Source organism: Mastacembelus armatus, chromosome 11 (assembly GCF_900324485.2).
Source record: "Mastacembelus armatus chromosome 11, fMasArm1.2, whole genome shotgun sequence".
Taxonomy (NCBI): domain Eukaryota; kingdom Metazoa; phylum Chordata; class Actinopteri; order Synbranchiformes; family Mastacembelidae; genus Mastacembelus; species Mastacembelus armatus.
In genome coordinates this window covers 11,950,651-11,965,354 of record NC_046643.1, presented here as the reverse complement: position 1 = coordinate 11,965,354, position 14,704 = coordinate 11,950,651, and the positions used below count along the sequence as shown (strand labels likewise).

Below are 14,704 nucleotides of genomic sequence, written 5' to 3'. Positions count from 1 at the left end.
ATAGTGATTTTTCCAGCCAGCTCAACAAAAATCGTTGCCATATGACCACTAGTATATCATATACTGTAGGACTGATCAGAGCTACAAGGATACCAACTAGTCTACAGTCAGTTTACACTTAAATAGTTATCAACAATTTACCAAAGAGAAATGACTGAATTTCTTTAAATATTACTGGGACTGAACAAAGCTGTGCCACAAAACCTGATCATTATTTTCATATTATGCATAATGTTGATTACAAACAGTGATCTTTGAATACTTTTCTCCTAATTAATAGTCACTGAAAATATCATGCCATCGCTGCTGAAAAGTGATCATACAGGAATAGCAGCATGTAGCATGTTGAAAAAAAAAATGTAAATGGCTCTTTAACAACATCTAGTGATAAATACTGGAAACTTCAACAGCTGAGCTTGGGCATTGTAAAGTCAATATTAGAAACAGCATTTCCTTTTCCTATTGTGACTTGGATGTGGTGGTGTCACATGCAAAAATTCATGCTTTAACTTTAAACTAAAAAAGGGTTGGAGTTTTTGTTAGTACAAGGACAAAGATCCTTTTTAGATTATTCATGAAGTGGCAAAATAAATAAAATGCCTCTGAAACTTATTCAAAATGGTACTATCTTACAATAAGTGTCTGTCAATAATAGTCAAAGGTTCTTCAGGTATTTCATTAGTAAAGAAAAATGAAAACAATTCAATAGTTCAAGAAAAATGTGATTCGTGGCTTTCTCTTCTGTAGCTGTCTACCCCTCCACCTGTAGGGGGCGCTGTTGTCATTTGTGACGTTACTTTCCTGCTGTCGCTCCTTAATGACGTCGATTCCGCGCGACCGAAACGTAAATCGTACACCAGCGGCCTGTGTTTTCACTTGAGCGCTGTAATTTTTCTCTTCGGTGGAGGATTTGTCCGTACAGTCCGTCACCATCATGAAACTAGTCAGGTGAGTGACTGGGGAAACTCTTCGTGTATTGATCGCTGTGATGCGGGATGATGAAGAACAAAGTAATACCGCCGGATGGATTTAGATGTAAACGGAGAGACGTTGATGAGGCGGGAAGCGGCGGGTGAAATGAATGGAGGGTGTCCGACGGTACAATGAACGGGCACTGGGCTCCACTGACCGACAATCAGACGTTAAATGTTCACATTTATCGCTGAGCGGTGCATTTAGCTGTAAATCCGCATATTTTATTGTAGCCGCAGTTTTTGCTAAATACCGTATTTTCCGGACTATAAGTCGCACCGGAATATTAGTCACTTCTAGCAAGAACAGCCTAGTTGAACAGAGAAAATATATATATAAGTTGTTTCAGTATATAAGTCGCATTTCTAATTATACTAATTAGTCTAAATTAACATCTGAAGGACCTGGGCTAAACATAACAACAAGCAGAAGTGCATTACGACATTCATTCATCTGTGTACAATAACTTTAAGCAACTGAGCCAACATTGGGGGCGGTGGGTGTACAATATACATTTGAGCTAAAAGTTCCATCGAACACTAGAAACTACTCGACAAATTGACTAAATATACACAAATATGTCGCTTTTCTGTGTAAGTCGCAGAACAACGCCAGAAGAGTAAAAAAAAAATAGCTTGACATATATTCTGGGGAATACGGTATCTATCTTTAATTACCGTATGGGTGTCCCTGTTAAATTAGCCCTAGTCTGTTTTTAATCTTATCTATTTCCTGCAAAATAAGTTTAGGCAGGCAAACTGATTTGTTAACGTTGTGGAAATAGCTGGCCATAGCTAGAAAACTATTTTGGTCTTTTTGTAATTTTTGGAATGGATGTTTGCACTGTTTACTACTTTTGTTTTGTAGTTAACATTAGCTAGCAGCTAACTTAGCTGTGGTCAGTGTGAATGTTTGGGCTCGTCATGTGTTCCCACTATAATTTTGTCCAATATTTAATCCACAGGTTCTTGATGAAGCTCAGCCATGAGACGGTTACCATTGAACTGAAGAATGGGACCCAGGTTCACGGCACCATCACAGGTAACAGGCAGCTGGAAACCCTGTTGACATGATTTCTGAACAATATAAAGATAATAAACAATACTAAAAGAGACTAATATTCCAGTGTGACTTATAGTCCCTAAAATAAGGTGTTTAAGTAATTTGCAGTGTGACGTTAGTATTTCATATTTCAGTGGATCAGAAATCAGACCAGACGTTTTACTGACTATAGGCTGTTTTTAGGTTTGCTCAGCTAAAACTGCTATAATACAACAGCCCTGGAATAAACTTGGCTGTAGTTTTCCATTAATTTTATTGATGGTATAGAAAGATGGTCACAATTTAATGATCATTTTTGAAGGTTGTAGTTTGTGGTGCTTTTTGGTTGTATTGTACTTTGAGTGTGTATCACAAACTGTTTTTTTAGTGACATGATTGTTTCTCTCTGGCTACATTGGATCTAATTTGGCTCACATTCATGCTTGTCTTGTCTGTTACAAGACCAGTGTGTGGGTGTTATTGCTTTTTCTCAGCTGGTTAAAACTGTGTTCTGTTCTCTTGTGTTTTGATACAGCTAATGTGATTACTATTGTTCTCCTTGCAATTATTACAGTTTTTATTTTCAAATAACTAAATGAAAATATAATAACTAACTAACCTAATCCTAACTAATCCTCATTTTCCAGAAGTTCACTTTTATCTGCTTTAAAACTCATGGCAGGAGAGTTTGTGAAATTTTGTAGTGTGACAACACTGATTTAATGTGGATTAATGACAGAATCGACAAGTAGATCTTTCAGAAGTAGCTAGTTTCCTGTGGACATACTGAGTTTTGCTGTCAGGTCTCATTATGTTACTTCCCTTCAGAGTTGTAAATTATAATGGGTGTTGATTTAGTTATTTTCAAGTTTTTCCAATCGTTTTTCTTTCTTTTCCTACTCAGGAGTTGACGTGAGCATGAACACCCACTTGAAGGCAGTGAAAATGACCCTGAAAAACAGGGAGCCGACTCAGCTGGAGTCGCTGAGCATCCGTGGCAACAACATTCGCTACTTTATCCTTCCTGACAGTCTCCCACTGGACACCTTGCTGGTCGATATAGAGCCAAAGATCAAGTCCAAAAAGAGGGAAGCAGGTGAGTTTGTAATAAAATATCTACTGACCTTAAGAGCATTTTTGGCAGGTTAGCCATTACTGATTTAAAGCAAAGCAAACATGCAGAATTTCTCTCTGGGCATTTTCCCATAAGGTTTGTTTTGTGCTCATTGTGATAACCAAGAATTAGGACCTTTAAATGAACTATGTCATATCCTGTCTCTTGTTTTAGACTGAACACAATTATAAATACATTGAGAGTGCTTGATATGTGCACATGATTTCATTGCCTCCGTGCCCAGCAGGCTTTTAAATACTCCTGAAAGTGGCAAGTGTCATGGAGGAAGTGAAAATCTTAGTTTTGCTTTGTTTTACGCATTTCTGTAGAGAACACATCTGGTTTTTACATCAGCGTTACGTGGATCCTAAACTGTATTATCACGTTAAATTGATACACAATGAATCCGTGAAAAATGTGTTGGCATTAGATTTTGAGTTTTGCTCCAAATGTAAAATCTGTCTTTGTCTTGTTATAGGAAAAGAGAATCATTCCTTCCTCTTCTATCAGCCATTGAAAGTTTTTCTTTTACAACTAAGATCTAAATGTTAAATAGCTCACACTTCTCTGTATTTTTACTCAGTATGTTGGCGAATATTTATGATAAAGGTGCTGACTGTCAATTGTGTGTCTCCACTCAGTGGCTGGACGGGGGCGAGGCAGAGGGCGAGGCCGTGGCAGAGGACGGGGACGAGGCCGGGGTGGTCCGAGGAGATGATCACTGGGTCGCACAGCAGCGCCTTACCACCCTCTACTGTTTGTACAGGATTTTTTTTTTTTCCCCCTCCCTTTTTTTTCCTGAGGAAATGTTTTGTGAATTTCATTGTCTTTTTCCTTGATTTTTGTTTTTCTTTATTTTGTACATTAAAATGCTTCTTTTCAAGAGGATAAACTTGACTGTGTGTTATTACAGAATTAATGACTGGGTTGTTTCAAACACTTAGATTTTGTAATATGGCTGTCACATGACTGAATAAAGTGTCTTTAAATGGAAGTATCTAAAAGAGAAGACCACACAAACATAATTATTGAATTACTTAAAAAGGAAAACACGACACTCACATTTAATATCAAGTGAAGTTATTCACTCATATCTGTGCTTAAAACATGCTAAATAATGGTAAGACTACATCTTGGGAGATTTTAACAATACTTGTTTTTCTTATATTGAACTGAAGCATGGTAATCTCTATTTGCTGTTGGAGTAAGGGTGTGTTTAATTAAGGTATTCCTCAGGGAACAAAGTCTGAAGGTGAAACCCAAACACATTTGTCAGTGATCGTTCTGCCTTGTAGACTGAAATCTATACTTCCTTGATTGCAGTTTAAATTATGGCATTTCAGTTTTTCATTCAGAGAAAACAATTTGACACTACATGGGCTGTTTGCATCTGACTTCCTGAAAGACCTTAGAAAAGTCAGTGCTTGAACCAGATGAAGGTGAAGAGCCAGTTGAATTAAGTTGCACAAATTAGCATTATTCATTAGTCAAACCCTTTGGAAAGTGCTCAGGCTGGAAGGGGGCCAACTGGGATGTGCTCAGGCTGATGAAATATAAATCAGCTGCCAACAGGCATCACTTTCTCAGCAGTGACATGTAAAACAAAACCTGCAGTCTGGGCAGAAGTGATTTTTATGTTTTTATACAGGCTGTGGATCCACTGAACTGTTGGAAAGAACACCTGAAGGTAGAGCAGCTCACAGTGTGTGGAAGAGGCTGATGGATGCAGACTATTTTGCACGTGTTTGTGTGGACAGAGGACAACCAGGGGGCTTGAGTTTCACCCAAGCTGATATTATTAAGGATCTCTGGAGCTTTAAATCTTTTAAATCTGTGGCCTGATGATTAACCCGCAAACCTCTCATGTCTCTTAAAGTGACGTTGGGTTAATTCAAAGGTATGCACATATTCAGATTTGAGAGCGCTTGTATAAACAGGAAGTTGTCTCCACTCGCCTCCAGGAAGTATTTCATGTTAACCGCTAGCTGCAGCTGCTGTCCAGTTCTGCGGACAGTAGACACAAACACAAACAAACTAAAGATGCCTGGTTCTGTCAGTGGTGTCTTCGCGTATTTTGCTTTCGGAAGCAACTTGTTGAAGGAAAGACTGCAGCTGGCAAACCCCTCCGCTGAGTTCTGCACCACCGGGAGGCTAAAGGTAACCAACCACAAATGGTTTTATCATGTCGCTGTCATCGCTTACTGATTTATGTCTGCGCATCATGTGGAAACCGGCATTCACCAAACATGACACTTTGATTTGATTATTGATTTAATTAGTGATTTGATACGATTGGTCGTGTTCATTGATTAGCTTAACGTTATTCTCATATCGTGAACTCCTGTGACGTCTCTTTTATCCTACATGCCATGAACGCAGCATTGTCTTGTGCCTTATCTAAATGTAAAGTTACCGCAGCAGACTCAGCGCGTTGTTTTGGCCTGGCCTGGCCCCTTCATAGTCACCTCTTGCTGCAGGGTGCCCACAGGTAATATTGAGCCGGGCCTGGGAGAACTGTGGTGACGAGCCACAGCAAAACAAATTCAGACAGGAACACACAGACACAGCACCCCTGTTTACACCACAGTGAAAAGACATTTCATTTAAATCGTCCTGTGTGTGTGTGTGTGTGTGTGCGCGCGCGCGTGTGTGTGCGCGCGTGTGCAGGATTATAAATTGGACTTTGGCCTCGGGAAAGATGTAGAATGTAATCCTTGGCATGGTGGAGCGGCCACCATTGAGTTCTGCCCAGGCACCGAAGTGTGGGGGGTGGTCTGGACTTTAAGCAACGAAAACCTCGTGACCCTCGACAAGTAAGACCCACAACCACACAGCAGTTGGTTAGTTCTGCAGGTAATATTTGCCCTTATAACTAACACGTTTCTTTATTCTTTGTCCTCAGCCAGGAAGGGGTGAATCTAGGACTATACTCACCACTGGAGGTTTCAGTGGAGACTGATAAAGGACCAGTACTCTGCAGGACTTATCAGATGAACAATTTCCACGCCTGTCCTCCCTCCCCTCAGTACAAGCAGGTGTGTGCATGGGAAACACAGAATTACAGACAAAACACCTGGACTTAAGTGTAAAAGTTGTACTGTGTTCTAAGTAGTCCAATGTTTCTGTGACTTAATCAGCAGATTTACTGACAAGGCTCACTCTGTGTTTCATATAAGGTGGTGTGTCTGGGCGCAGAGCAGAACAGACTCCCAGCTGAGTATGTGGAGAAACTGGCGGCCATTCAGACAAACAACTACAGTGGCCCTTCAACACTTGATCAAATCAGAACAGTTAAGAATGAGCAATTATAGTATATGTACCACAAGATTCATTTAGGAGCTGTCCTTAAACATGAACGACACGACAGAAACTAAAATACCGACCAGAACAGCAAATGTGTGGACCTTGTAATTAGAAAAAAAAACCCTGCAGTTTCTAGGATCTTCAAACTAATTTCATTTTGTCTTCATCTTTTTATCTTTTTGTGTAATATGTAATAGTAAAATATTAGTAGTGTAATAATTACACAATAACAATGTAATGGAAGTTGAAAGACTGGAAAAAGCTATTAAATGCACCCTGAGTAAAGTTTTTCTTAAACTTTAGGTCAACACTAATGTGGAATTGTAGTTATGAGGGCGAATTGATGCCACACTGTGGCAGGTAGCACTTAATAAATGTGGGCTGGTCCTAAGTATTGTGACAAATGTGTTTAATTTTAGAACTAGTCCATAATAGAAATTATTAAACTTAAGTATTTCTCAAGGGAATACTTAAAAAAAAAAAATCCTGAAGACTTCACTTTTGTCAGCCTTTTATTGCACCACCTTCATTAGGACTTTATTCGGGTCTGTTCCTGCTGGTTAAAAGAAAAAAAGCAGCCTGTAGTTCTGACTGATTTTCAGGTCAGTCATACATATGAAATAATTGGACCTTGCAGTACTTTAACACAGCTTGGTTTAAAAACTATATGTTTTATTAGAAAGTGACAACAAAAATTTAAAGAATCTTATGTAAACTCAACTCCACTTTATTTTTTTACAACACAGTGGCTCTGGACTGAATGAGAATTTTTACCTTTCCCAATATTTCTAATCCTCTAGGATTATAGAAAATACAAGTATAGTACAAAAAAAAAAAAAAATCATCTGTCGGGGTAACAGAAGACTATATTGGGGAGAGAATCGACACCCATTAACATGTTTTAAATTTAATTTGAATCTCTAAGTTAATTTCCACAAGTCTATGCAAATAATTTCACAATGGCACAAATCATATTTTCACCTGACAGTAAAATGAAGGCTCATGCAAGTGACATGGTCAGAGACTTACAACCAGCTGTTCATTCAACCACATCCCAATTCAAACACACGTTCTTAAGAATTTGGCTTTGAAACTGCAAGGTGAACATTCACTGAAATGGTCTGCAGGAGTTGGCTAAGCAAAAATCATTTCTCCCTTAGCTTTTTAAGTTCAGAATGGCATGAATGATAAAATGACAATGTGAAGCCCAGAAACAGGACCAGGTATGTATGAAAAAAAAACAAACAATTGAGAAGCAATGGTATAGCTCAACTCTGTACTGATGTGTGCACTAGTTATTAGCAGATGTGCAGTGATGTAGAAATCACAGTTTTGTACAGATGGGCTTAAATAAAGGCTACAAAAAGGCAGTTGCAAGTTACAGTTTTGTTTTTGTTTTTTTTTTTGAAGACAGTAGCCATGGTTGAATGGTAGAAAGCTGTAGGCTCAACAGAACAGTCGGCACCATGATATTCGAAACAATACCTGTATTTTAATTGTCGTAAAGGAGCATCTTAATGTCTGCGCTAAGTGGAAATTAGGATATAGACCACTGACAGTGTACTGAAGTCAAATGAAACACTATTAATCGAGGCTTCATTTAAGATACTGCCCTCAAGTTATAGGTAACTTAAATTATATGTTAGCGAATGCATTTTTATTATTGGTTGTTTTCATATCATTTCATTTTCAGTCTTTTCAGTACTCATTCCATCTGCTCCACCTGTTCCCCCTTTGTAACGTTCTCATTTCCGCTTTCATCCATTGGTTCTGGTCCATCCTCACTGTTTTCCATCTGTGCTGTTGTATCATCAGGCTGCTGTTCCGGGATGATAAGGTTGTGCTTAAGCTTGCCCATTTCAGTCATGTTGAAGCCGAGGACAACGGCAGTCGTGTTCCTCTTGAGACTCTTCATACACTTGCTGCGCTTCTTGCTGAAGAGGGCTGCCAACTCTGCTTTAGTCAGAGACAGCCTTCTGCACAGCTCTTCGGTCTCAGCTTTGGTCGCGTAAGGGTTCACGTTGAAGTATTTGGATATGAAGTCTCTGCGCTCCTCGCTGCAGCGCCGCTCGACTGGGGTGGGCTCCAACACCAGCTTCACTGTGGGGTCGCTCTGAACCACAGGCTCCGGTGGGGGCAACAACTTTTCCTGCTCTCGCTTCTTGCGCATGGCCGCCTTTTCTTCCCGCTCTCGTTTGTTGGCCTCAATGACCTGCTTCCATGCTGCCTCCAGCCTCTTCTTAGACTGCAACTCTGCTTCTGTCTCTACAGGCTGTGCTGTAGGTGGAGCTGGAATGACACAGGCTGGAGCCAGCGACGGTTTCACAGTCAGAGCTTGTGGCACTTGGAGAAAGTAGAGTCCAGATGGCTGCTGAACTGGTTTTGGAGTGGGCTGCTGAACTGGTTTTGGAGTGGGCTGCTGAACTGGTTTTGGAGGTGGCTGTGGTGCCGCTGGAGGTTTGGGTGGCTGTGGTTGTTTGGGTGAACAACGGCAGCGCTGAATGTGGAGCATCACAGCCTGCTGGGTAACCTTTCCTGTGTACACACCATTGCAGTATATGCACTTGAAAGCCTCTGTCTTGAGGATGGCATGAATGGTGGGCGCTACAAAATGTTTTTGTTTCAGGTGCTGGAGGTGTTTGGTTTCATTCTGAAACTTTTCATCACAGAAGGGACAGTAAGCGCTGTTGATTTTCACAGGTGCCGGACAGATTTCTGGTTGGGTGCTCGGCTGTAATTTAAAGTAGATCAAGTCAAGGGAATTTGTGACCAGGGCAAGATTGACCTCCGTGTCTCCAAGGATCTCCTTTGGTGCAGTGGTGTGGACATCAAAGTAAGGGAATAGGATTCCTCCGATACCTTTAGAGTAAACCCTGTATTTCTGTCTCAGGAAATCACAGTATGCTTTGCTTGTGGGATTATGCTGCTTTACATGTTCAGCAAGTTGTCTGATTGAAAAGAACAAAGCTGAGCAGGACAGACAATTCAGGCCATGCAGCAGGTGCTGGAAGACGCTCTTTTCTGACACGAGCATTTTGCATGTTAGACATTTGACAGTTTTATCTGGCATTTTCTTCAGGAAGGCTGCTCGTGCTGCCAAACTTTCTGACTTGGACGTAGGGGATTTTGTCTGGTGGGCGACTTCTGTATGCATATCAAACACATTGGAAGGAAAAAGTTCATTGCAGAGGGGACAAGTAATCCATTTCTTAGTTTGTGGTAAAGAGTTACTTGTTTGTTCAACAGTCTTGAGAGGGGTAGTTGTGCTCTGAGAGACAGGACATGCTACTTGCAGTGGTGCAAAAGTGTATGTGGGCATGCCGTTCACCTTGTTGCCAGTTGGAATCAGGTGACTCAGCAGAGACTGGGACGTCAGCATGGTCCCTTGTAGGGTGATTTGGTTTGTTGGTGCATTTTGCGCAACCACAGCAGGTTTAGGGACAACACCCGCTCCAGCTGCCACATTGGCCTGCAGTCCTGATGGAACAAGGATTTGTGGGGCTTGTGGAGTCTGTTGTGGTTGTACAGGGGCCGGCGCTAGAGCCAGGGGTGCCTGTTTCAGCGCCACATTGGACACTGTGGGAAGGTGGACCACAGACGGTCCTTGGGGCAAAGCACTTCGGAGGGCTATTGTGGCACCAGGCTGAAGCAAACCTTTGGCCTCAGCACTAGCAAGCTGCACTAGTGCTGATGCCTGAGGAGGCAGAAAAGCTTGGTTGGTTCCAGGGGCGCAGATTAGAGTAGTACTGTTGGTAGGTCCTTGGAGATGCTGAAATGCCACCACAGTCCCAGTAGTTTGGCCATTACTTGGTAAAACCACAGGTTTACTACTGAAAATTTGAGGTTGCTGTGGTTTAGGAGCAATACTTGGGAAGGTTACATACACACCATTCCCATTAGGTGTTGATTTTATGATGTAGTTCTTGTTCTCATGAATCATACTTTGCACTTGTGTGCTGACTGAATAGTGTGATGGTTCAATCAGCATGTGATGCAACATTTGGTCCAGACCTCCAGTATTCAGCTTACACACCTTGCAGCAGTAGACCTTTGCAGATGCAGACCCCTGAAGGTGTAATCTGTAACCAATATACTGTTCTGCTAAACTCTCCAAGTGCTTGAGAATAATGTGCTTTTTCATTACAAATATAGAAGAGGATGGAAATCCACATCTTCGACACTGATACCTCTCATTTCCACGATGGATGGGTAAAGATCCCTCTCTTGGCGAATGTATCTGTGTGGAAGGTTTAGTATGGAAGAACAGCATGTGTTTCTTGACAACCTTAGGGTGGCCAATGAAGAGGCACTGAGAACAGGGTGCCAGCGTACAGAATGACTGGACATATCCATGGCAGCGAGAGACATGACCCCTGAAGTTGTAGATGTTTTGTGACGAGTACTTGCACAGGTTACAGCACAACGATCGAGACCGATAAGGCCACTGAAAAGGAAAAAGAAAAAACTGTTTAGTTGAGGTTGCTAACAGGTTAGTTGTAACACTATACAATACCTGAACTTGCAAATAATCCTTTTTCTTCATCATCAATTGGCGCAAAGTCATATTTACCTTTTTCTGCAGTCTGCTATTGTATCCGTCTGTGAAATCAACCCACTCGGTATCCTGAAAAGTCTCGTCTTCATCTGAAGTTTTCTCAGAGTTGGCATTGAGATCCTACAGAGTAAGCAACGCACAAACAAAGCTAATGTACAAGTAATTACTATGTAAAACATGCCCATCTGAAGTCCTACAGTGGTGTGGGAAAGTGTTCCTGATTTCTTTTTTTTTTTTGCATGTTTGTCACACTTTGTTTCAGATCATCAAACAAATGTAAATATTAGTCAAAGATAACACAAGTAAACACATCATGCAGTTTTTAAATGAAGGTTTTTATTATTAAGGGAAAACAAAATACAAGTTGTTTCTGAGAAGTATCTGCACACCTTACTAAAAGTAATATATGAAAGGCCAGCAAAAAAAAAAAATCCTTCGTGAAGGTTATAGTTTGTTTTATTGGGGTTTATTCATACTAATGGAAATTTGGAGGCTTTAGTCGGTTGTGCTCTGTGTTCAGCTTTATTGTGTTGTATTTACAAGTTGTGCTTTTATTTTTTTCCATTCATTTACTGTGTGGCAATGAGGCAGAACAGCATAAGCTACTGAGAGCTATACAGTGTAGGTGGAAATTTAAACCTGAAAACTAAGTAAAGTAGCAACAGCCATCAGAAAAGTCAGTCAGGTGTGAAATGTCTTTAATCTACAGACAATAAAACTTTTTTTTTTTCCAGTCAATGTAATGCTGTAGTTAAGGGGCCATCTACCTCGCATCATTGCTGCCATAGGTGGGGGTTGGTATAAAACTCGCCAAAATATCAATATACATGAAAATATTTGACAAATCATGTTTTATCATATTGATGTAAATCCAACATTGCCATGGAGCAGTCCCGCTCACTGATTTGCAGCATTATCCACATTAGTTCAATATCTGAAAGTGGGAATTATGTCATATCGCCCAGCCCCGTTTGTTGCCATAACAACCAGAAAGAAACTCTTTGAACAGGTTTCTTTTAATGTGACCATCATCTTAATAAATTCAACACCTATGAATGTGTCTGATGATGTCAACCTTAACAAGCACGACCCACCAGGACCCTGTTGTATCATCTTTAAATATGGAGACTCTTGCTGCAGTGTTGACTGCATCAATGGCTGACATCACAATTGAATGCAGTTTGACATATTTAGTGCCTGGTGATAATCAGCTAACAATACTTTACTTGCTTCATATAAAAAAAATAAAATGCATGCAGGTCTGTGATTTTTGGACTCTGGTTTGTATTCTGTTCTTATCTATTATGTTTAGGACTTAAACTCTGAACCTATATTACTGTGTATTATGACCTTCAATGTAACAATGGTTGGATTATTAGCATTGGATCCACGAGAACAAAGTTTGTACAGTATATACAACAAAATGAGCACAGTGTTGAACTTTTTGAGTTATTGTGAAAAAGCTAAAGAGAGTGAGAAACCTTAAACAAATAATACAGAGACTGATTCACATTGTAAGTCTATTATAAATAAACCCATTAACTAAACTCGAATACTACTCGTACATACTAACGTACCTTCAGCAGGTTCTGACAATCTTCCAGACCGATCTCACTGAGAATGTTTTTCACTGCTCTGCGTGCCTTTCGGATCTTCTCAATATTTCCAACTGGAACCTGATACATTATTCCTCACAAGCCTAGTAAAAGAAATACACATAATTATTCTAAACCTATAACATCAGGCAGTATTTTATTGTGTGTATTCAAAGCATATTCAAATAATAGCATTTCCACCTCAAAACCTATAAAACACCAACTATTTCATAATAATCATAAATTTCCACTCTTTAATGCTGCCCCAGGTAAAACTGCTTGTTGACAGATATTCTAGAAATAAAAAACAACAGCAAACAGAAAATAGCACATACTATGAAGAATATCAGGGGAAATATAATCAGTGCAGTATGTAGTTATGTCAATAAGCCAGTATTAATAAGGGAATGAGGTCACTGGTAAAGCAACAACAATAACTTAAGTAACCACTGTAGTAACCATTAAGTATCAAACTGCAAACATCCCAGGACTTTCCTATAAAAATGACAACATGGCTGTACAATATTTCTGCATAAGCATCATGGCAGCAGAAATAACATGTGCAACAGCTGAGTTTACTTCTGAGTGTCAGCATAAATCACTAATCACTTTCTGACGACTAAGATGAAAACTTTATTTGTACACAGCTAAAGTTAAATCACCTCCGAGGTAAAAAAACCTGTGCCTTTACACAGCTGTCCTCCCTGCTAACACAGCTGTGTGTGCTGCCCAATAAAAAGCCCCCGGCACCACCACGCTGACATCCACAAGCCGGTTCAGCGACACGGCCACGCCGCTTCTTGCTACTTCACAACGGCCCCATCCTCCGCACCGACACCTACCCGCTGCAGTTTTCTGTGTAGGTAACGTTATTTCTGCCTCCTCCGACAGGGCGAACCTTTTCCACTTCCACCGGCCCTTGCGTGTGTTTCGGTAAGCTGCGTCTGCTCCCAGCGCTGCGCACGGCGGCTCATCCGCGCACCATCCCCGGTTTGCGTTCACCGCTGCAGGGCGAGTGTAGTCAAATGAGAGAGTCCAGGTGTGAGAACATACTCCAACGATAAGTTGTTTTTGGTTCAGCTTTTGTCCCTTTCTTCCCCTATTGAGGAAAAAAATGGCGCTCAAGTTCAGGATCTGACGTAGCCGTGCTCATTTACATACTGCACAAACTGACCAATGGGAGGCGTCACTCTCAAGAAACTAAATAACTTTTTATTGTTTAATCAGGGCCGTCAGCTTTTGTTGCAGGGTGTCCAGGTGATACATTGTATTATTCAGGTTTTAAATTTAATGTAATAACCGACTTCTTAATTAGATATTTTTATTACACTACACATAGCTAGGCATGTGGGCGTGGCTACTGCGACTCCCACTGGCAGTCACGTGGTACATGACTAAGGCTAACCAATCAGCTTTCTAGAAAATGAGCTAAATGGGTGGTGCTCTAGAGTGATGTCAGATCATGCTACTTTTTTAGCCAATTACATAGGACCACCATTTTGCCATGGGGGGGAAATGAGGTTAGATGTATCAAATGAGGTTAAATGTAGTAAATGAGGTTAGATGTATTTCAGCTAGCTTAGCGTAAAGTATTAGCATTTTGAAATATGTTTAAACATTACAAAAAACAGAAGAGCTAGCTACAACCACATATTCATACGTAATGTAATCTTTATACTTGCCACCTGTATGAGTCATGGCCTACCAGTTAGCCTTTACGAACTCTAGAGAAACAAATCATCAGTTTATCAAAGTGGCAAAGTGGCAACGTGATGTTACTCCAGTATAAAGCTACTTCGTGGTGTTTTTTTTTGTTTTGTTTTTTTGCATTACCAATCCAGTGTGTCGTTTTGAACATCTAAATAATGTTATTAACTATTAACAGTTCCAGGGGCCCTCAACTCTGGTCCTCGTGCTCCACTATCCTGCTTGTTTTCCAACTATCCCTGCCCTACCTGGATCAAGTGTGTTCAGCCAATCAGAAGCTGGAATAGCAGGGAAAGCTAGAAAACCAGCAGGACTGTGGGCCTCAAGGACCAGGGATGGTGACCCCTGCTCTAATTCATATTCATTTGTGGCATAAAGGGCCATGTCATTACTCTCCTGTCACATTTTCAGCATTAA

General features: G+C 40.6%; 3 protein-coding genes across 4 annotated transcripts; 2 read left to right on the top strand and 1 right to left on the bottom strand.

Moving 5' to 3' along the window:
- Nucleotides 1-814: 814 nt before the first annotated feature.
- snrpd1 (small nuclear ribonucleoprotein D1 polypeptide) lies at nucleotides 815-3,930 on the top strand. The gene is made up of 4 exons (XM_026300472.2): nucleotides 815-948; nucleotides 1,937-2,013; nucleotides 2,918-3,109; nucleotides 3,769-3,930. Exons 1-4 carry the CDS (start codon nucleotides 935-937, stop codon nucleotides 3,843-3,845), a joined length of 360 nt encoding a protein of 119 aa, XP_026156257.1. The 5' UTR covers nucleotides 815-934; the 3' UTR covers nucleotides 3,846-3,930.
- Nucleotides 3,931-5,083: 1,153 nt separating this feature from the next.
- On the top strand, nucleotides 5,084-7,271 carry ggcta (gamma-glutamylcyclotransferase a). Its single transcript, XM_026300312.1, has 4 exons — nucleotides 5,084-5,284; nucleotides 5,795-5,940; nucleotides 6,030-6,162; nucleotides 6,304-7,271. The coding sequence occupies exons 1-4, from the start codon at nucleotides 5,099-5,101 to the stop codon at nucleotides 6,436-6,438; spliced, it is 600 nt and encodes a 199-aa protein (XP_026156097.1). The 5' UTR covers nucleotides 5,084-5,098; the 3' UTR covers nucleotides 6,439-7,271.
- Nucleotides 7,272-7,415: 144 nt separating this feature from the next.
- On the bottom strand, nucleotides 7,416-13,698 carry adnp2b (ADNP homeobox 2b). 2 transcript variants are annotated; one of them, XM_026300311.1, is made up of 4 exons: nucleotides 13,243-13,698; nucleotides 12,563-12,684; nucleotides 11,001-11,105; nucleotides 7,416-10,874 (listed from the first exon to the last, which is right to left on the bottom strand). In XM_026300311.1, the coding sequence occupies exons 2-4, from the start codon at nucleotides 12,668-12,670 to the stop codon at nucleotides 8,136-8,138; spliced, it is 2,952 nt and encodes a 983-aa protein (XP_026156096.1). In that variant the 5' UTR covers nucleotides 12,671-12,684; nucleotides 13,243-13,698; the 3' UTR covers nucleotides 7,416-8,135. The 2 variants fall into 2 exon arrangements, with proteins under 2 accessions (XP_026156096.1, XP_026156094.1); XM_026300309.1 differs by having other exon boundaries at nucleotides 13,423-13,698.
- Nucleotides 13,699-14,704: the final 1,006 nt, after the last annotated feature.

Excerpts from the sequence above, each read along its gene's own strand:
- adnp2b (XM_026300311.1), bottom strand. The coding sequence starts at position 12,670 with ATGTATCAGGTTCCAGTTGGAAATATTGAGAAGATCCGAAAGGCACGC. Across the intron at positions 11,106-12,562 it reads ATTGTCAGAACCTGCTGAAG|GATCTCAATGCCAACTCTGA; the intron begins GTACGTTAGTAT and ends CTTACTCTGTAG. Across the intron at positions 10,875-11,000 it reads ATAGCAGACTGCAGAAAAAG|TGGCCTTATCGGTCTCGATC; the intron begins GTAAATATGACT and ends TTTCCTTTTCAG.
- snrpd1 (XM_026300472.2), top strand. Across the intron at positions 2,014-2,917 it reads GGTTCACGGCACCATCACAG|GAGTTGACGTGAGCATGAAC; the intron begins GTAACAGGCAGC and ends TTTCCTACTCAG. Across the intron at positions 3,110-3,768 it reads GTCCAAAAAGAGGGAAGCAG|TGGCTGGACGGGGGCGAGGC; the intron begins GTGAGTTTGTAA and ends GTCTCCACTCAG.
- ggcta (XM_026300312.1), top strand. The coding sequence starts at position 5,099 with ATGTTAACCGCTAGCTGCAGCTGCTGTCCAGTTCTGCGGACAGTAGAC. Across the intron at positions 5,285-5,794 it reads GCACCACCGGGAGGCTAAAG|GATTATAAATTGGACTTTGG; the intron begins GTAACCAACCAC and ends GCGCGTGTGCAG. Across the intron at positions 5,941-6,029 it reads AACCTCGTGACCCTCGACAA|CCAGGAAGGGGTGAATCTAG; the intron begins GTAAGACCCACA and ends CTTTGTCCTCAG.